At 44.5% G+C, this 22,988-nt stretch overlaps 1 protein-coding gene across 2 annotated transcripts in view; it reads left to right on the top strand.

The window, feature by feature from the left end:
• Positions 1–22,988, top strand: part of SH3KBP1 (SH3 domain containing kinase binding protein 1) — a 325,546-nt gene that overhangs the window by 68,486 nt on the left and 234,072 nt on the right. For both annotated transcript variants that reach the window (XM_066599837.1, XM_066599838.1), the window contains exon 2: positions 1,055–1,212. In XM_066599837.1, coding sequence (XP_066455934.1) covers positions 1,055–1,212 — 158 coding nt within the window. The remainder of the gene's footprint in view (positions 1–1,054; positions 1,213–22,988) is intronic.

The following is a 22,988-nucleotide window of genomic DNA, read 5'->3' as shown; positions in this document are numbered from 1 at the left end:
CAGAGGATCTGGAGAAATTCATGTGCACACGGGACAAGGCCGATGCTCGAGATCCATGGGTCCTCAGGCAGCATTGTATTAAAAACACGCATGATTCTGCAACACAAATCACTGCATGGCTCAGGAATACTTCCAGATATCATTGTCTGTGAACACAGTTTGATGTACAATCCACAAGTTTAAGTTAAAGCGGCATAATGCAAAGAAGAATCCATATAGCAACACAACCCAAAAATGCTGGCTGAGCGAAAACGGAAAACTCTTCTGTGGTCAGATGAATTGAAATTCTATTTGGAAACCATGTACCCCGTGTTCTGTGGACTCAAGAGAGGGACCATCCAGCTTGTTATCAGCGCACATTTCAAAAGCCTACATCTCTGATGGTATGGGGTTGCATTAGTGGCCATGGGCAGCTTACACATCATGAAAGGCACCATCAATGCTGAGCGGTATACTGAGGTTGTAGAACACCATATGCTCCATCCAGACAACGTCTCATTCAGGGAAGGCCTTGTATATTGTAGCAAGACAATCCTAAACCACATACTGCATCCATCACTACAGCATGGCTTCACAGAAGGAAGAGTCCGGGGCTGAACCGACCGCCTGCAGTCCAGGCCTTTCACCAATAGGAAACATTTGGCGCATTATGAAAAGAAAATTCCAGTAAAGAAAACTGCTGACCAGCTAGAATCCTACATCAGACAAGAATAGGACAACCAAAACTCCAGCAATCGGTCTCCTTACTGTGTAAAAAGAAGAGGGAATGCTACACAATTGTAGACACGGCCCTGGCCCAACTTTTTTGAGGTGTGTTGCTGCCATGAATTTCTAAATGGGTTAATTTTTTTTATGTAAAAATGTCTCCCTTTCACCTTCTGACATGTTCTATTTTCCAATGTGAATAACATTTGGTTATATGAGATTTTCAAATGATTGCATTCTTTCTTTCTTCATTTTACACAGCATCACAACCTATTGGGAATTGGGGTTGTCATTTATACACTAACATTAGTGTACTTGTAATGAAGTGTGATCATTTATATCTTTGCAGTGGATGCGATTGTGGAGTTTGACTACAAGGCTCAACATGATGACGAGCTGACTATAGTGGCAGGTGACCTCATCACCAAAATCAAAAAAGAAGATGGAGGTTGGTGGGAAGGAGAGTTGAAAGGAAGGAGAGGACTTTTCCCTGACAACTTTGTGAGAGTGAGTACACAATATGCATTTTTCTATAGAATTAGAAAACTGTAAAACTGGGAGAAGCAAAAGCAAAATAACTATGTAACTTTATTCCAACCACCGAAACGCTTGTGTTTTGCACTTCACTCCAATATATTACTGCCTCCTACTTAAGGTTCCAGGAAATAATATGCTAATCTTCTGGAGATATCCCTGTGCCTGTCTGTGACAAGTGGTCCAAAGAATAGAGATGAAGGCAGCAGTAGCGGTGCAAATAAAGAGTTCCTTTTATTCCTCCCTGTGTTGGGAGGAATAAAAGGAACTCTTTATTTGCACCGCTACTGCTGCCTTCATCTCTATTCTTTGGACTGTTTGTACTTTGGGCTGCTTTGGATCCAGACCACATTGGGCGCTGCAGGATTCCTGTCCAGCCCTGGTTGGCCATAAGAAGGGCTGCTGACAACTCAACTGTCTGTGACAAGTTGTCACCAATAGTTTCTTTCCTTAAAGCATACCTAACTTTACAAATGAGATGGTATGGTCGGGTTACTCCCCCACAACGGCCGGGATCACTTGAGTGATCCCGGCCGTTGCCTAGCAACGGCAATAGCGGTATACTCATCTGGAGATCTCGGTCCTCCCACCAAACGATCGGGGGACGAATTTAATAATGGATGCATCTATGGACCACCAGTATTGTACACGGTGGGCTACACTATCCTTTTGGTATATCCCTAGCAAGATTATTAGCATTAATTGGATATACACCACCCCCTTGTGGGGGAGTAACCCAATCATACCATCTAATTGGCTGACTAGATACTGATCCCCAGCCGGGGTGTGGGAACCAAGACGCTATACAATTGCAATTGAGACACCGAGCTGGTCATTAGCCGCCAGCCTACCACAAGGGCTAGTGCTGCTGCCTTTTTTTATTTTGGTTCCTGCTTGGGGACATAGGGGGGGGAACTTAGTTAAAGCTCGGATATAAATAAGCTTAGCTTGATAGGATCGTCTATCCCTCACCGAAATGATAGACAATGTGATTACATTAGATCCAGAATAGGGTTGTTTTTGCAGTCTTTTGCAGTTAGTTGCACTGCCTAAAATTGGTTCCTGATGATGCTATATTATATATAGTGGAAACGCGTCAAACCTTTAATTTGAGAACCTTTGAATCTCTTGTATCCCTAATTAAGGATTTCGAGGCTGTGCTTTTCTGGACCCTTTAATGGGCGATTTATACCCTATTGTATAGGAATCCAGCCCAGAATCCGGTCCAATCTCCGTGCTTTTGAGATGTATCTTTAACATGGAGGATTGTTACTTATTCTGATCCATTTTTGTATATGCGACTACTTGTTCTAAAAAACGGATATAAACTGATCCATGTATCCGCATAGAGGTTACAGGAACGCCTTGTTCTAAATTAGGCTGACCATACACCCTTATCCAGACTTTGAGCATAAGTGTCTGGAACATTGTTTGCATAAAAGCCTCTTAATTTAAAGGGGATATTCAGACTAATACTGTTTTCCCATTTCCTTTCCACTTCCCCTCGTCATTTTCTGGGGATCTTTGAAAGGATCATTTTTTTTCTTTTTCTTTCGTGTGTCTTGTACAAGACTTGACGGTCAAGTCTTTTTTAATACATATCTATTAAACGCTAAGTTTTAGAGTTGATCTGAATCCTGACAGTGAAACTAGAGTTTATTTAAGAGACCACTCTGGTTATTTGATTTTATTTCCATTCATAATGTAACTAATCCCCAGAGGCGTAACTTGAAGCTTCCGGGCCCCAATACAAAATCTGTGACAGAACCCCCAACTATAATGCTTTATTCATACTATTAGGCTTACTATATGGAGAAAATGGGCCTTCTGGGCTCCCTAAGGGTCCTGGGCTCCCTAAGGGTCCTGGGCTCTGGGAACAATTACATCCCTTCATCTCCTATAGAAATGCCCCTGCTAGTCCCCCAGTATATACCAGTTAGCTAGTACTACCCTGTTTAGTTATTCCGTTCTATCTGAAAATTCTTTTCTTCAGGACATGTGATCTCATTTGGGCTACCTGGGAATTACTTGTCTCTCTGTGACTCCTACAGAGAACAAGCTCAATCAACAGAACCTCCTGTATGATGAAATTACATGGACTGTTCTACATTTGGCTTTTCACAGGGAGGGACATAAACTCCTATCACATTTACTAATGATTAGAGGCTCCTGTCACACTGTTATATTGAAGGAGATGACAGTTCATCCTTCTGACTGTATACTTATTGTTTTTAGCTTTTTGTAAGAGAACATAGAGGGTAATGATAGTTGCACTGTCCTCCCAGCAGGCAGAGATGGTCCTGGCTCTAGCTGGTTTTGTGATGCATGGTATTGCTAGCGCAGCACAGAGGAAGAAAAAGCTGGGAGAAATCTAAAAATTAGCATAATTTCTGATCAGCATCAGACAGGAGTGTGTACTACATGGAAATGAGTACAATATACATAAGAGACCTCCATCATGTGACAGGCTATGAGGTGGCGGGGTCTTTCTTCTCTTCTGCACCTTTTTTATTAGCTAATTTATCACCTAAACAAAATCTTTCGTTATAAATTAGCTGATAAAAAGTGCAGGAGAGGAGAGGTGAGGGCTGAAAGGTAAGTCCTCAGTCCAGCCTTCGAGATGGATCTCCTATGGAGATGCAGACTGCAGTGCTTATATACAGGGAGGGCTCCTACCCACTTGCGGTTTTTTAACGCAAATGTCAATGGGACTTTCTAATGTTAAAGACGCATCTCAAGTTGGTGCTTTGCGATTTTTGTGCGGTGCGTTTTTAACATTAGAAAGTCTCATTGACATTCGTGTTGAAAAACTGCAAGTGGGTAGGCGCCCTGATAAGTAGAAGCCGCAGAACACAAACCGCGCAACATTTTTTATCAAATCCGATTGCAAAAACGATTGCCGGTGTCCATGGGCTTGGATGTTCCTTTAAATGCTCACAATGAGATGTTAGCTTTAATTATCACCCTGATCTCAGAGAAACTGTAAAATAGTCATCATAGCGGTTATTAAAAATTCACACATCCAATGGTGATATGTTCCTTTTTTCGGTACTTATGGTGAGATGATTGCACTGAGTAAAGAGGAAGCCTGTAATGGGCCAGGCGTTGTTCACTGGGGCTTATCTGCTTTTTGCTGACTTTGATCATGTAGAACTATTAAACTTTCATGTGCAGCGGAGGTTCGTACTTATAATCGGGGTCGGAGCAATGAGATCAGCCACATCAGGGCCCATGAGGATAAACCCATCTGAGAGAGAACAACTAGCTGCTGGGGCTTATTGGGTTATTTTACAGCTGAGGCCTGTTCTCATGACGGTTTTGTCCTGTGTTTAGCGTGTATGTCAGGGAAGATCCTGAAGTATGCGCCAAATGTTCCCATAACGTCACACCGAGGCCACATCATCTGTCCTTCGACCTCATCTATCTGGTACACGTCAGTTTACTGCACAAATAGATGGAATGACGTAGCTGGCTGTAATATTAGATCCAATGGTGACATATACTTTTAACCCAATAATAGTCAGGTTAATATAGACATAACAATGGAAATATCATCATTTTTGATTGTAGATCTAGGATTTGTACAATGGGCGTTGCATTCTTGCCCACGCATCTGCGTGTTTTGCTATAATTTTTACGCGAGCATAAAACACGCAAGCATGCTTGCTCCCATTAATTGAAATGGGCAATTAGGTTAGTTCATTCAATATGTGCTATTTTTGTGCACAAATACGCAGGAAAATAGAGCATGCTGCATAGTTTTTTGGCGCAAACAAAATCTGCTTACGTGAATGAAGCCATTTAAATCAGTAAGCTCTCTTCACTGCGTATTTTGCGCGCACATTTTACGCACACAACTACATTCTTGTGACGCAAGCTTTAGGCTGTTTCCACACAGTTAAGAAAAGACGCATAAATCTTGCATAAGTATGAACCCCATTCTTTTGAACCTACACGAGCGACCTTCTTCGCGATCTGGGGACCAAATCGCGCCATGTCCTATCTTTCCTCACATAGCATCGCCCATTGTTTTCAATGGGATCAGCGGCAGCATCGCACCACATTCTAGGTGCACGTGATGCGATGCAAGATCTCCCATTGAAAACAACGGAAGACACTCGGCGATCCCCCACTGCGTGTGAAGTTGGCCTCAGTGACAGAACTGGTTATAACCTGAGGCTAATTTTACCCAGGCAAGTGCGATATCAGGCCAGGAAACTCGGGCTGATATTGCGCTCGCCAACATGCGATGTCCCCGCAAATACAAGGCGTTTTTGTGTTTAAAGCGCCTTGCATCACTCTGGGGAAGTAGGGATCCTGTGCCACAGCTTTTAGCTGCTGCGGTAGATCGCAAAGTGTTTTTTTCCATTGCAAATCTTGCATCGCACTCGTGTACACCTCATACGCCATGCGATGCTGTGTCGGCCCCATTGAAAACAATGAGCGATGTGATGCGAGGCGTTCCAAGACAACGCCCAAAGATAGGACATGAAGCAATTTTTCCCACGCCATGATGCGGGAAAGAAAATCACTCATATGTATAACCCTATTCAAAAGAATAGGTTCATATTCGTGCGAGATTTCTGCATCGTGCAGCGCGCAAATCTTTCTTAATTTTCTCATGTGATGTATAGTTTTGTGGGAAAAAATTTACTATAAATAGTAATTTATGCATTTTAAAGGGGTTTTCCAGGGAAATACTACTAATGGCCTATCATCTGTATAAGTCATCAATAGTTGATCAGCTGGGGTCTGTCGCCCGGGACCCTGACCGATCAGCTGAGCGAGTGCAAGCTGTCAGCGCTGCAAATACACAGAGGACGGAACGGAAGCAGCAGAAGTCTTTGCGCCAACCTCCATATAGTGGCCAACGCTTGTAACTGCAGGCACGGCTCTCATTGAATTAATGGGAGCCGTGCCTGCAGTTACAAACGCCGGCCACTACAAGGAGGTCGGTGCAGAGGCTTCCACTGCGACCTCTGTGTATTTCTAACGGTAGTCTCCACGCCAACCTACCATGTAGTGGCCGTCCCATCACTTCTGTGACGTAGAGATTTAGGTGTGTTAGAGGATCGATAAGTAATGGGAAGCATCACATCACACTCTCCTGCAATGTGTTTTACTGTCCCATTGAAAACAATGGGCAGGGCGTTCTGGGGAATGCAAAAAGATAGATTATGCATGCTTTTTCTTTTTTTTTTCTTCACAGCATCGCTGTGTGGGTAACGGACCATTTAGACACGATTATCGCTCAAAATTCGCTCATGACATCTTTTGAGTGATAATCGTTGTGTGCGTATATACGGCAAGATGATTGCTCAAAAATTGCTCAAACGGCAGTTTGAGTGACAGTTTTGACCATTTACTTTGCATAAGTGTGTAAATGAAGGCTTACACTGTATGCAGAAGACAAGCGGGACCGCTGTCTTCTGCAAAAAGCTGTTGTCGTCTGGGAGCGATCCAGGCAGGGTATGCAGAACACAGCTGGAACGCTGTCTTCTGCATACTCCTGCTGTGCCCACGGAGCCCTCAGCTGCTATACAGCTGAGCGCTCCGAGCAGGGTATACAGAAGACAGCTGGAGCGCTGAAGGACAAAGATGAGCCAATCATTACCGAAATCTGCACGATGGCCGCGCGTTAGACATAACTATTCTCGCTTGAAAGTCTGCTTTTGAGCCACAATCTGTGTGTCTAAACGGGGCTTAAAACTTGTCTTGCAACGCACAAATCCAGCACGATTTTTGCACCCGTGTGAAAACGGCCAAAGCCTACAATGGAGTGCACAACATAGTGGAGGCGGCCACAACACCACCGTACATGCCGCACAAAAAAGAGCACTTCCAACCATAAACCTGTAGGTGCACGTTAAACCGCGGCCGCGACTAAACCGTACAAGCAGAAAACACATGGCAACAGCAGGGAAGGCTGTAAATCACTGATAGGACCACCCACTGGACCCCGCAAGCCCAGAAACAGCGGGGGTTTAAATGAATAAATTACAGGTTATCCTGGATCTTTTCCCACAAATCCGAACATTAATCTGCTCCCCTGCTGTATACCATGCCGTCTGCAGATAGGACTGCTTTTTAATGTGATGGGTTCTCTTTAAGAACCAGTAAATCTTTTCTCTGTTTGTATTTTATTGGTCACCGATCTAACTGTATAAGACTTTGGGCACGTTTATGTAGCTTTTTGTGTAAAAATTCTAGTTTTCATGGTAACCGATTTTATGTACATATAATGCATTGAATAACTTTTATAGATTTGTTTTTTTGTGGGTGGAAATGGAAAAAAATGCAGTTTCACCTTTTTTGGTATTTATATTCAGTGTTCACTGCGGGGTACAACTTTTATGTGAGCTTTATTCTACACTTTATGTTGCTGCATTCCAAGACCAGAGCTTTTTATCTTCCCATTGAAAGAGCTAAAAGAGTTTGCTTTTTTGTGGGAAGAATGTTGTTTTTATTGGTACCATTCTTATGGGGCTTGTTTATTACTTTGTTACTGTTTTGGGGAGGCAAGATGAAGGAACAAAAAATAACTGTTGTTTTTAGTAATTTTTTGGTAATTTTTTATTAAGTTTTTTTTTTATCGCATCACTGTGTTAGATATGTTGTAGCACGGGTTGTTGTGGATGCTATAGGACAAGGACAAGTAGCTTCTGATGTTCATCTAGACTTTTCTGTTCAGAAAAGTGTTGCAAAACTTTCATAACTTACTGGCACAAGTAGAAGGTCTCATCTGAAAAATGAAAAACAATAATAGTATAGTCATCTTACCAACACCCTGGTGTTCCGGGCCGGTCTCTGCTTACCAGCCTGCTGCAGTGAAGCGATAAAGTTTAGCTTTTAAGGCCTCATGTCCACTTCCACGCACGGATTCCACTGTTGAATTCCGTATCCGTGGCCGCAGACATGGACAGGAAAATACATTTTCTTACCTGTCCAGATCCAGCGCGGGTCTCCTCCGTGCCGGCCAGATCTTCTTTCCTCAGCACGGCGGATGCGTCCTGACAAGCCGGCGACATGCCGGACGCATGCGCAGTGCAATTTTTTTTGTTTTTAATTCTCCTGCTTTCCCACAGATCGGACAGCTTCCATTGAAGAAAAATGGGGCATGCTGCGATTTGTTACCATGCATACAATCCGCATGCCGGCAAAAAGAAATCACATCTGCATGCTCTAAATTGTTTTGTGGATGCTAATGCATCCCTATGGGCGGATAGAGCTGCGGATCTCCCGTGCGGGAGACTCGCGTGGATTTTATAATTATAATCCGCCTGTGGACATTGCGCCTAAAGTCTATATTCACACAGGATGGTTGGGATGCAATAGAGAATGCATCAGAAACTGCATTACTAAAACTGTTGCCACGATCTTCATGCTATTGTGATAAAAACTGCGTCAAAAAATGCATAAAAACTATTGCAACTTTTAGCTGCACCCTTCCGCCTGTTTGAATACAGCCTTTGTAACAATGAAGGAAGGCCACTGGGTGCAGATATCGATGTATGAGATATTTTTGTTACTGCTGATCGTACTTATATATTTTACTTCAATAAATAGAAATGAGTCATATTTAGGCCGCCTGCACACAGCCGGGTTGGATTCCGCATGGGGGATCCCGCAGTGGAATCCGACCCTGTGCCTGGCTGGTGACCCCCTGTCCGCTGTCGTCTAATCTGTACTGCGGATGTGCCATCTGGTGCACATCCACAGTACGGATTATGATGCGGATCCATCCCACAACCTTTCCACAATGATGATTGCGGAAGGGTCACATGGCGAACGGCTTTCATTGACTTCAATGGGAGCCGTCCGCACGAAAGCCACACAGAAGCACAGTATGCTGCAAATCGTAATCCGTTTCCACTTGTGTAGAAGAAATCGCATTTTCCATGTGATGCTATGCGGAATCCGGAAGCAGACATCCGCTCTGGCTTCTGCAATACAAATCCGCTCGTGCAGGCGGCCTTAGGGTAGCCATATACAATAGATGTAGATAAGCCAAACCCTCCAAAGTTGATGTGTCCAGCGGCCTCCTGACTCTCCTCCGACGGACAATGCTGGGGCAGATAATCTAGTTGGACTGCAGCTGCCCGATCCTTTTGTTGGGGGAGATAAGCCGCTGTCAGAGCTGTCTCCCCGATACTTAGCCACAATACACGCATGTGTGGGGGGTTCAGGTTCATAGCTGTCGGGGGAATGAGCCATCGGCCAAGAGTTATCTAAACTTGATGGGTATCTTTTCAGGGCAACTTAACAGAACGGAGAACTTTGTGTAAATCAGACTCAGCGCCCGCAGCCTTATTACCGTCTCCTTTTCATTAGTGATCTCTTCTGGGTGTTCATCTACAACAGATGTGATCATGTAGTCCGTTAGATGAAAAAGATAAAATCTAAATATTTTGGAGATGGGGAAAGTGGAGCGGCCAAGTTTACAGACTGCGAGGTAAACACCTGACCGCGTACTTGGCTCTGCGGAGAGCAGGCGCCTGAGCGCTCATTACTTCCCTGCCTAAAGCTCCTGTCACCCATATATAGAGTAGATTGCAGCGAGAGTGTTCAAAGCCCATTGTAGAACGGATATATCACTGCTCACAAGGCGATGTTCTATTCCTGGAGGAAAGCCCGACCGTTACAAATCTCATGGTTATAGTTTTTATTGCTGTAAGTTCATCGGCAGGTAAATTGTCGCTTTGACTTTTGGCTGTAGTTGGAATAACAGTGACAGGTAAAGGGTACGTTCACATGTAGAAGGGGTGATGCAAAAATAGTGGCATGAGTTGCGGAAAATTTGCATCATTTTGCAGGACCAGCAATGTGGATGACTTTTCCCCAAAAGTTTTTCCCAATAAATAAATCTGCATCTTAGATTGACTGCGATGTGGATTTTAAATCCGCGGTATGTCCATTTCTGCTACGGATTTTCAGCATGGATGATGCAGATTTTCGTACAGATTGTGACACAGATCTGCACCCAAACCCACAGCATGTGAATGGATCTAGTTCTTGAAAACTGATGGTCTATCCTTAGGATAAGCCTCAATATTAGATTGGTGCGGGTCCGACTCCTGACACCCCCAGCTTACAGATCATGGCACCTGTCTCCTTCATTGTTTATCAGGCACAGCTCTGTACTTTTTGTAGCCACTGTGCCTGGGATTACAATTTACTGCAATGGGACAGAATGTAACACAAGGCACAACCGCTACGAAAAGTACAAAGCCGTGCCCTGTAAATAGTGCCTTGGCACCGTAAACAATTGATTGCAGAGGTGCTGATAGTCGTGAATATTGATGGCTTGTTCCAAGGATGGGACATCAATTTTAAAGATCCTGATAACCCCTACAAAATGTAATAGAGTGGCTCACATTTAAAATAAGCAAGTTCATATCACAAATTCATTGCATTGCTTCATTTATCTTGACTTATGTCATATCTTCCATTTATATCTTGTGCTACATGAGGCAAAGTGGGCACTTTTTTCTGATTGCAGATGGTCAGCATTTTGACTGGTATGTTGCCCTGCCGTAAGGGTATGTTCACACGGGGCAGAAAGTCCACAAAGGAAAACTCTGAGAAGTCTGCAGCATTTCCCGATCCTAAAGCGAAATCAGCTGCGTACCCACAGCTGATCTCATAAGATACATCGCTCTCCTCCAAAGTCTCCATCTGTCAGCGCACTTCCTCTCCCGGTACTCAGCGGCCTCTAGTTAGCACCGCATCGCTGATCAGGTGATTTTGAGTCAAAATCTGCACCAATAGTTTGGATGTGGAAATGCTGCAGAATTTTCCATAGGATTTTCCACTGCGGACATTCTGCAGCATTACCTTCCTGTGTACACACACCCTAAGGCCTCAGTCACACAGGCAATTCGTCTTTACGTCGGCCATATCACGGCCGAAAATCACATCAAAGAAAAATAGCTGCGATCGAGTTCTGAGGTTAATTAGCATTTTCTCATCCATTTACACGGGCGTAGCGCATGAAAAATATGCTGCAGTGCAGAATTCCGTCGGTCGGCCGAAATCCTTGTAATGACTTCTAATCGCTTAAATAGAGGCAGCTGTTTTCTTACCCGAGCACCAGACACAGGTAAACTCCCTCCCCTCCCTTTTTTTCAGCTCCCATTGGAGTCTATGGGAGCTTCCAGTGCTTTTCATCAAAAGATAGGTCAAGACCTATCTTTTGACGCAGTGTGCAAAAGATTACGTTTTGACAGTGCAATTTTTTTTTCACACTCCTAAAAATCAGTCATGTGAAAAAATGCATTTGAATCCAAAGCTTCACATGGGAAATCTGACCCTAACCTACTAATACGAGGGGACCCTACTTAAAAGCGAAACGCTCGCACTGATAAGGGTAACCCTATGTCAGCGACATGGTAAATCAGCACAGAGAACAGTCAGAATCGTCATATGCGTTGGTCTCCGTACGCTTTGAAACATCTCGTAAAATCTACAGTACGTGCAGAAGCAATTGCATCTTGTCCCGATTCCCTGCCGAGCATTACCATTTCACAGTAGTGTTGATTTGTACACGACATTACCGCTGTACGCCACCGATCACCTAACAGCTTGCTCGCTTATTGTTGAGGCACCGGCACCATGTGTTGCAATATGATTCATCCAGATTACTGTTGTGATTGTTAGAGAGCTGTACCTACTGCCGCCGTACCTCATGATTGTCACAGGACATCGCAGTTGACTGATTTGTTTTATTTTACTGCATGCATTAATTTATTCATTGCAGGGTTTCTAATGACCACTAATGAATAAATGCATTGTTATGCCAATTCCTCTAAAGTTGACTCCCTTCGGTAATTTTAGCGCTGCAATAAGCATGCTCCACACACGTACCCTTGTACAATGCTGGAAAGATGACTTTTGCCCTTCGGTGGGTATCTATGGCCATCCTGTATACTAGGATACTCTGTATACTTTACCTAGGGATTTTATACATTGCCTAGTTCTTTAGAATGGCAATTATAAAAGAATAGCTTTACGGTTAATCTTAAAAATTATAGGGTTACAATTGGGGTTGACCCTAATTATAATGGGGTTAGAAAATGTGTCCAGATTATTTATTTTATAGCCAACAGAAAAATATGGACCAGCAGGAACAACCGCAGGTGCGTGGAAGGGGAACGCCAAGCTGGTCCTCGGGTAGTAAAGTCCAAAAATAGTTCCAGGAATGAGTATATGGAATCTTAAGTCTATATTTTATTCAACAAACACAAACAATGATTTTATATATACATTCATAATTAGAAAAAAAAATAAAAAAACACCCACGTTAAGTCAGCTCTCACACGGGCGTATCGTCCTTGCACGTCGCATGTTGATTTGTATCGGCCACTCATAAAACTGGGGTTTTTTGTATGCGTATTATTTGCAGAAAAATTGCAGCCCACTCTATCTTGGCGCGTATTACGCATAAACTGCAAAATACTGCATGGGGATGTCATTGCGTACTTGCTGTGTGCCGGCACATGAGTTCGGCCTAACATGTATTAAGTGCTGGAATAATAATCAAATTTATTTTATACATTGCCTTAGTAACATAGTATATAAGGCCGAAAAAAGACATGTCCATCCATTTCAACCTATTAACCCCCAATGTTGATCCAGAGGAAGGCAAAAAAAACCAATGAAGTAGAAGCCAATTTTCCCCATTTAAGGGAAAAAAATCCTTCTCAACTCCAATCTGGCAATACTGTGTTTTCCTGAAAGTAAGTCCTACCTTAATAATAAGCCCTACCCTGATTTTTGGGAGGAGGGGGGCTTGAAATAAAGCCCAACCCCGAAAATAAGCTCTAGCTAGACTAAGTGACAAAAAAACCCAATACTGACCTAGCAGGAGCCATCCAGGTCCTTACCGGTCTCCGCAGTCCGGGCAGGTTTGCTTGCAGTTCTCAGCACTGACAGAACATCGCTTGATGGTAATGAGGTTTGCAAACCCTGCCTCCAGCAAGCAATTGCGCTGATTTGTTCTCAGCTAATCAGAGTCGGCGCTTGATGAACCAATCACAACCATTCAATGAGTTCCATAATCTCACTGCTCTTACAGTAAAGAACCCCCTTTTATGTCAAAATCAAAGAGCATTATGGCCATATTTACCAAATATAGTAATAGGACATAAATAGGGAGTCAGGATACACGGCTCCCAGTAGAGGCAGAAGGCTCACATGCTGCATGGAGGGGCTAATGAGCAACCGCTGACAGGACTAACCCAAGGAAGGGGAGCGGCTGAACAGTATTACACCTGCATATAGATAGTAAATGTATGCAAGGATGCCAGGCCAAACACGCACCGCCCAATGCAAATCCAAATCCTACAGATAAGGATAAAGCAGGCAGAAGAGTGACAAAGAGCATCCATGCTGGCACTGACACCCCGGGCTGCCACTGCGCAAAAGATCAGACTGCATGTTGCAAAGATATTGATAAGAATAAACATAATCAGCGAAAAGTACAAAACACTGACATAAAAGCCAAGCTGTGAGGCCAACTGATGGGTGCGGCACCTCATACAGGCTTAGGCCTTAGTCAGGCTGTAACAGCTGTGGCAGAGAAGAATGATGTTTGCCCATTGAATTCAATGGAGTCGGCAATACAGCCGGCTCCATTGAAAGCAATGGGCTGCCGGCGAGCGCAGGATGAATTGTCGGGAAGGGCTTAAATATATTACTCCCTTCCCTGCAATTCATCCAGAAATGTGTAAAAATAAAAAAAATATATATACTCACCTTGTCCCGGCAGCCGGAGTTCAGCGTGGCTGGCCGGCAGTGGGCGTGAAGGGGGTGTGAGTCGACCTGCCCCTGATTGGCTCAGCGCTGAGCCAATCAGAGACAGGTCTCACTCACACCCGTTCAGCGCGGCCGGCCTGCAGTGGGTGTGAAGGGGGTGTGAGTCAGACCTGCCCCCTGATTGGCTCAGCGCTGAGCCAATCAGGGGCAGGTCTGACTCACACTCCCTTCACACCCACTGCCGGCCGGCCGCGCTGAACTCCGGCTGCCGGGACAAGGTGAGTATATATATTTTTTTTATTTTTACACATTTCTGGATGAATTGCAGGGAAGGGCTTATATATTTAAGCCCTTCTTGACAATTCATCCCGCGCTCGCCGGCAGCCCATTGCTTTCAATGGAGCCGGCTGTATTGCCGGCTCCATTGAATTCAATGCGCTGGACAGCTCCGGCCCGTTTCTAATGAAAAGCGGCTAGGAGCAGTTTTTTCGGGCGATTTTTAAAAAAAATTTTTTGGCCCCGGTCACGCGATTTGCGGATGTGCATCCGTCATGCGATCGGCAAATCGCGCGAAAAAACGCCCATGTGACTAAGGCCTTACAGCCTATTAGTTACGCCGTTGTTACATCAGCGGGCTGCCCTGTTTCTCAGAAGTGATCGAGCGCAGGTCTGCGAGGCCCCATTGAAATCAATGGGAGTGTTGTACCGTGATTAGCGCGGCGTTCAAATCACCACGGTAAAATGCACATGTATGGGAGTGGCCTTAGAAGTGCCCGTCATATGTGTTGGAACATATTTGAAAGCTCTTCATGTTGGGGTAGCTGTGCATTGCAGTGTATTACATTTCAATAAGAGTGTGAATGGATTTAAAAGGGTTAACACGAGAATATATAAAATAGTAGATTCATCCGTGATGGTTAACATGGCAGCCATCTTTATGGTGGTGTATTAATAGTAGCAAAACGTCTTGTGGTAGATCTTGAAATAGTTTTTCTTCTTAAACTTATTTATAACACAGGCAGCAACTTTCCTCCCTTTTTCTGCTCTATTTCATTAATACTTGTGAAAGCATGACATTCTCTCCGCTTACTCATTCTGAAATGGAATGCCTTGTCAGAAGGCACCAGGTAGACATCTAGAAGGCAGACGGGTAAGTGGCACCGTTATCATCCAGCTGCTACTGGAAATGGGAATCAAGTTAAAGGGAACCTATCCCAAACTATATGCACCATAAACCAAGTCATGTGCTTATACTGTAGATCAGTGTTTCCCAACTTCAGTCCTCAGTACTGAGATAATCCTGACAACATTACCCATTGGGGTTCTATGAGGACTGGAGTTGGGAACCACTGGTGTAGGTGACGGGAGTCCTGGCAGCAGTGTATCATACTCGCCTGGTTGCCCGTTCCTGCAGTGTCCGCCGGCAAAGTCAATGCATGCCTCCAGCTTGACTTTCTGCGTGGGCATCTCCCAGTTTTCCTTATGGGAAAACTCCAGTCAATACCTGGAGTACATTGAGTTTGCCGTGTTACACTGTAGGAAAGGGGAAGTGGGTGAGCCCGACACACCGCTTCCCAGACTCCTCGTCACCTGAACTAGAAGCGCCATAATACTGAAAGTATTTCAGTGCCAATAATTGACCTGTGGTCGCGATACAATGCTGGCTGTATACATATATACTTTGAATTTGAAAAAAACTCATATCACAGCATGAAAATACATCAGAAGTAGTGATTGGTGGCGGTCTTGTTGTTGGGACCCCAAACAATAGCTTGAAGTTAACCTGCGGATTCACTGCATATGTGTGCACCATTTCAATGGGCGTGTCTGCGCTCTTGTTTGAGCATGCTAATACACATTGTATATGCGCTCACAAAAACCTGCTGGACCAGCCAAAAACGCATGTGTAAGTGATTTTTGGTCATGCAAATATGCGGCATATGTGTTCAACAGAAATGCACTTATGCCCTGTGAACTAGCCCTAATACGGACCTCCATAGTGGCCGCAGTAGTAATAGTGACCCCCACAGTGACACCAGCAATAGTGACCTTCATAGTGGCCACCGTAGTAATAGTGACCCCCATAGTGGCCCCAGTAGTAAATGTCCCTTATATAGGTGGATACAGTAGTAATAGTGTCTCCAGTAGTAATAAGTGACCCCCATAGTGTTCCCAGTGGTAATAGCAACCTCCCTATTAGCCTCGGGCCGGGCAGCATCCCATCCACTCACCCAGCCTGCCGGTCTGGCGGTGGCAGTACAGGGTCTGTGACTGCTGACCCTTCCGCTTGGTTCTGCACTACATACAGGACGGCGCACACAAACGCCATTGGAGAGAGGTCAGCAGTCAGACCGCACTGTCACCGCCGGTCCGGACCTGCAGGCTAGGTGAGTGGAATGCTGCGCAGCCAGCGGGCGACATAAAATGATACGTGTGAATTAGGGTATTATCATTTTCCATGACATGGTATTACGGTAGATACTTTGTAACGATGGACCCAGACTGTGCCCAACGGACACCATTGCCTTATAATGGCTTCTTTAAGGGTTTCCATTAAAGTTTCTGTCATTTTGATGGCAATAGTTGCGTCACATCCTGCGTTATTCTTGAAATAAAAAGTGATAGAAACCCCAACAAACCCCCGATACATTGCTGAGTCTAGGAGTGAACAGACTGGGAGACTGAAATACTAAGATCACAAGCCACGAGGTTACTTGGTTCCCGCTGTTCTCTTCTTCAGATTTCCTTTTCATTGTATAGTGAAGATCTTCCATGAACCAGTTCTGTGCGCCCGAAGATTATTTTCAGTAAAAAGTGGACATCTGAGTAAAATGGCATTTTTCTGTGTGGGTTGCTGTATTTATGTATAGTGGCTGTTATGACCCCAGAGTAATGGCCATCGGACACTATAACATGCAGACACTTTTTCCAGAAGGAGCGCTTTCCTACCAAGCACCCCTATTATGTGCAATATGAGTTGTCATTCATTCACTGTGTGCGGTGTCCTGGCCATAGCGAGGCTCATTTACTTGCCAAATACTTGGATGATTCAGTGCAGTACAAAAAACATATTTTGTAATATTACTAAATATATAGAAAACACAGGAACGCAAAATCATACATGCATTACGGGTCAAATGAAAGAATTGATTTCAATTATTTTCTTTTCACTAGCGGGATTCTCGCCCACACTATCTTTGCTCTATCTTTCCCACACATAGGGCAAAAATTTACTATCTTTCCGTAGTTTTTTTCAAACTCCTGCACTATGGCGCGGAGTCTGAGCAGCCGGAAAGAAAACTCAAAACATTCATGCGCAACTACACTCCGTAGCGGCGAGCATGGTTGCGCATACGGCCATGTGAAGCAGCCCCAAGGGCAAAAACACATGGCCTTATGTGAAACTACACTTGCCGCTGCCCACAAAAGGTTTTTTTTCTTTACCTTCTCTGCCCCATCTGAGGTATGTGGGCTGATCAGTTAGTTTTCGGTATAGGGATGTCTGTATTGAGTTGTTTGAAATTTTTATGGTGGTGTCCAAAAAAACACCATAAAAGCACCATCGTCTCTCCCCAAGGAGAGCACCCAGAGAGACAGAATTACTTGTAGCCAATCACGTTTCTCATCACGGACACAACATATGAAAGTTATTCTATTTAAAGGCAATTTTAAGTCCCAACATCACAGATGAATTTGGGAATGTAAGTTTATAACCACCTTTGATCAGAAACTGAATGAATCTCGAGTTTTCTTTTTTTTTAAAAATCTGTGGAGATTATGAGATGAGAAAAACCGGAGCAGAGGTAACACACTGGCCTGTTGACCCCCTAACATCAATTTGGAGATCATAAAACTTTCACATTCCTTCTCACTGAACTAATATACTATTATCCCTTTTTGGTATGTATGTAAGTGCTATTAATCACACCATGTCTGTGCCCTCTTATTCTGTTTTAGAATTTGTTTTAAGTGCACAATAAGCACACCATCTTTGTGCCCGCCCATGTGATTTATATGTATGTGTTTATATATAAATACGTCTTTAGATTTGTTCCATTAAGCCCGAGGAAGAACCCTGAGAGGTTTGGAAGCTCGCTATAACATCACGTATTTTTGTTAGCCATTAAAAGGTATCATGTCCACAGGATTACTTGGTTTCTCTCACTTGGGACTCTCACCCCCCCCCCCCACACACACAAAATAGCACAATTGTGTTTTGTTTTTTCTTTGCATTGAATTTTAAAGGTTTTTCAGTACATTGAATGATACTGTAGAAAAGTACAACTTGTTCCACAAAAAACAAGCCCTCCAACAGCTACACGGACGGAGAAATAGAAAAGTTATGATTTCTTTGAAAGTGGGGAGGAGAAAACAAAAAAAATGTGGTCACTTCTTCAAGGGGTTAATCAGATCTATTTTGTATTGCAGGAATAGAGATAATATTTCTAGCACATTCCGTACCCATTAACCTTGGTAAAATCACTCAAGGAAATCAAAAATTACCATAATCCAACTATACTTTTTGTAAAGTAATTCAGGCATTTGATTTGCAAACCCTTTTTTCTATCTGGTGGAGACCCCCCAGAGGCCTGGAGCTGCAGATGGTAAAGCTCTCAGAACACTATTCTCCAGATACATTACTGGAGACGGGTAAACGCACAGACTGTCTGGGAAAGTTACAGCCTGACAAAAGCCAAGTGGAAATATAATTCTCCAACATTAGCAACCTAATACAGCCAGGACCGAGGATGGATTAAATCCTCAGCGTCTTCTCAGGACGCTGTCCAGGAAACACTGATTCACAATGACGAGAACACCGCAGAGTTTCCCAATCTATTGGTAATCTTTCAAGGTTGACAATCCACCACCACAAAAGTCGGAAAAAGTTGTGTATTTGGAAATTGAATTGGATTTGTTGTGGATGTATTCCAGATATATAATCTAAAGCATCCATTACGGGCTGATATTCACGCAGCGAGCAGATATTGTGGATTAGGGGCAGAACGTCTGCTACCCGAAGAAAGATGTATCCAACCAAGAGCTTATTCACACAAGTGATATCCCGCGCGATTCGCACAAAACTCGCTCCAATATGAAATACATTCTTTTGAATAGATTTATGCATCATGTCGTATCTTTGGGCGTTTTCGATCAACGGGACCTTAAAAGACGTGGCACACACTTGCCTGAGAATCGGGGGGGGGGTTACAGGATCAACAAACAATGAAGATATACTAACTGATTTTTGTATTAATTTCTAAATACCGTTCTTCATTAACAATGTTCCCTGAACGAGGGAGAATTAAAAAAAAAAGAAATTGGTAGAAGACAAAGGTAGACAAAGAAGGGAAGGCAAACACATGGGGGGTGGGGAGGTAAGAGGTGGAGGGGGTGGGGCTGAGCAGTACTTGATATATATCAAAAAATTATGTCGGATTTGGAAAAATTGAACAGGCCCATCTCTTGTCTATTTCAAAGAATATATTTCTGGTTGGGGGAGGGTGGAGGATATAAAAGACATTTTTGAATAAAAAAACACCTCACATGGGCATAAAAACTGCATGTTGGTAAGCACGATATCAGGCCGAGTTTTTCAGCTCTATATTACACTCACCTGTGTGAATATAGCCTAAGATATAAAGCATATTAAGATATAAGAGGAGGACGTGATTGTGGCGTCCAATCACTAGCGAGCTGATCCACGCTCCTTACTGAACTTGGCCCCACTGCCGACCCTGTTCACATTGGCGCAGGACACACGCCATGTTAGAACAGCGGGGCTGTGTAATGAGTAGGCAGGCCAGCCTACTTAGTTGCTGTTAGTAATTAACGCCACAAAATTACGCAGTTACGAGCATGATTTCATGCAAATAGGCGCGCATTTTCACACTCCCATAGACTCCTGTTGAACATCAGGTGCGCAAATTCACACAAAAGTATAGCATGCTGCGTATTTTTGCCAATGGCGAAAATGCGCACAGAAAATCAACCAATTTGAGTGAACCCATTGAAACCTATGGGCCTTAATAGTTGCCGTTACCATGGACAAATTTCTCCGTGAAAAATTGCCTAAGGGAGCCTTGAGGGATTCTTCATATGACCATATTTGCACATGTTTTGTGCATGTAAAATCAATGCATGCAATGAATTTATGAATGGGTGACTGCTGCCTCTGACTGGCTGAGTGCAGGGACTAATCAGAGGCAGCTCTCAGCTGTCATTTAATAGCAGAGAGCTGCCTCTGATTGGTCACACTGCTCAGCCAATCAGAGACAGCCCATTCAGCAGGGGGGGATTTTAAATCCCCCGTCTGCTGAATGAATACTCCCCAGAGCAGTGCAGGAGAAGAGTCGGCTGGACGCGGCTGAGCCCCGGCAGCTGAAAAAAGGTGAGTATTTTTTTTTTCTATCCCCATTTTTTCTTGTTTTACAGGGAAGGGCTTATATTTAAAGGAGATGTCCCGCGCCGAAACGGGTTTTTTTTTTTTTAAACCCCCCCCCCCCGTTCGGCGCGAGACAACCCCGATGCAGGGGTTAAAAAAACCACCCGCACAGCGCTTACCTGAATCCCGGCGGTCCGGCGTCTTCATACTCACCTGCTGAAGATGGCCGCCGGGATCCTCTGTCTTCATGGACCGCAGGGCTTCTGTGCGGTCCATTGCCGATTCCAGCCTCCTGATTGGCTGGAATCGGCACGTGACGGGGCGGAGCTACACGGAGCTACACGGAGCCCCATAGAGAAGAGGAGAAGACCCGGACTGCGCAAGCGCGGCTAATTTGGCCATCGGAGGGCGAAAATTAGTCGGCACCATGGAGACGAGGACGCCAGCAACGGAGCAGGTAAGTATAAAACTTTTTATAACTTCTGTATGGCTCATAATTAATGCACAATGTACATTACAAAGTGCATTATTATGGCCATACAGAAGTGTATAGACCCACTTGCTGCCTCGGGACATCTCCTTTAAAGCTCTTCCCTGAAAAACAATTACAAGATGACGGCAGCTGAAAAATTTCCGCGGGGACACTGCAGCAGCGGACACGTTTTTTTTACACTAAAACTGTTCTTTTTCCATGAAAAACAATCCAGGGGTGCTGGCTCCATTGAAGACAATGCGTGCATTCCCTTTGGTGCACACATGTCCTAAATTTACAGGCACGCACCTGTAAAACACAGACATGTGAACACACCATAGGGAATGCATTGGTACTGATAGAAGCGTGTTTTTGTGCGTGCATATGCATGCACAAAAACACGCTCGTGTGAAGCCACACCTAGAGTTTACTCCCTCTCTGATGTGGCATGCACCCTGACAAAGTCCACCTCGGACGCAACGCATAAGTAATGATGACCTCAAATGCTGCTTCCATGTGGATAGATGTCTGTTCTCTTACCGGACTATTGATTCCTGGTGGATGTATCCATTGTTCCTTTCTGTTGGACACCTTCAGTTGACAGATCATATATCTTCCCAGAATTAGAATTGAAGGGACTACTGGTACCATTAATAAACCATGGAATGCCTCAGAAATGTAAGAAGTGGTACCCATTGTGACATCCAAACTGAACACCAAAACACCTTGCGGGATCAGCCAGAATAGTTGTCCAAAAGAATGGAAATACACAAAGTAATAAACTGGGAAAACAAGACTATGAATAACTTATCTAAAATAGGAAAGGGAAATCTCACCCTTACTAACGCGTGAAAACCCTGCCTCGTAGGACAAGCACCATGACAAGGGCAGCCCCGCCTCCAGAACCCAGGGGCTACCTAAACTGTCCCAAGGTGGTAAAACGGGGTGTCAAATAACAGATGTTAATAATAATAAACAACGCAACACTGGGTAGCAAAAGTACCCACTTATGGGGACTTAACTGAGAAAGGTAAGCACCAGGAAGATGTGGACTGGACCAGAATTCCACCATATACAGGAATAATTCCCACCCTCTGAAAGAAGGGGCAGGAATATATATACTTTAATATTGGCTGGCTGGGGACACGATCTCCCCGCTGACCAATCAGTATACCAGCAGATGAATGTGGCCTTGTTGGCGTCCAGCTCCAACTAAGGCCGCCTGCAGACGGGCGGAAATTCTGCGGCGGGATTTCCGCTGCTGGAAGCCTGCATAGGTTTGCGTTAACAAACGCAATCCTATGCAGACAGCCGCGGTTTGGCTGCGCGAAATCTCGAGCAGCAAACATCACTGACCGGCAGCCGGCACATGAAAGATCCGGAGCTGCGGGGCGCGAGTGAGTACGCGCTGCTCTCTGCAGGCGCTCGGGTTGGGTCCCGCAGCGAGAATTCTCGTTGCCGGATCCGACCCGGCCGTCTGCAGGCGGCCTAACAGTGCGAATGTGCCAGTGCTGCTGTCACATGGGCTAGCCTGACATTATGGCGCCAACTGGGACCTGCTTCCATGTTGACAATATTAAAGTGGCCGGCGCATCGTGACACACATATTTATTTGATCAAGTTGTGATATTGGGATTGTCAAAAATCTATATACTCCATAGACATTTTAGAGAGGATACTTATTGTTAAATCTGTTTTTGTTATAGCTACAATTCCTATATTGATCCATTGGAATCCGATACTTTACATGGTCACAATTTTCTGGCACAGAATCCGCAATTCAATTTTGCTAGTGGACATGAAGCCTAAGGCCTCATGTCCACAGGGAAAATCAGGCCCGCCGCGGATTCTCCATGCAGAATCCCGCAGCGGGTCCCTCCTTTCCCGTGGACATGAGGCCTAAAAAAAAGATTTTTACTTACCTGTCCGAACGCTGCGGATCTTTCCTCCGTCACGGCCGGATCTTCTTTCTTCGGCCCAGCGGATGTGCTCGGCATGCCGGAAGCGTGTTGCGCGCATGTGCCGGGCACTCTGTTTTTTTTAATGAACTCCTGCTCTCCCGCGCCAGAGAGCAGAAATTCAGCTGCGGGTGTGCTACGGATCTGGACGGCTTCCATAGGCTTCAATAGAAGCCTGTGGGAG

This window comes from Eleutherodactylus coqui, chromosome 4, assembly GCF_035609145.1.
Source record: "Eleutherodactylus coqui strain aEleCoq1 chromosome 4, aEleCoq1.hap1, whole genome shotgun sequence".
Lineage (NCBI taxonomy): Eukaryota > Metazoa > Chordata > Amphibia > Anura > Eleutherodactylidae > Eleutherodactylus > Eleutherodactylus coqui.
This window is presented reverse-complemented; position numbering and strand designations above follow the sequence as displayed.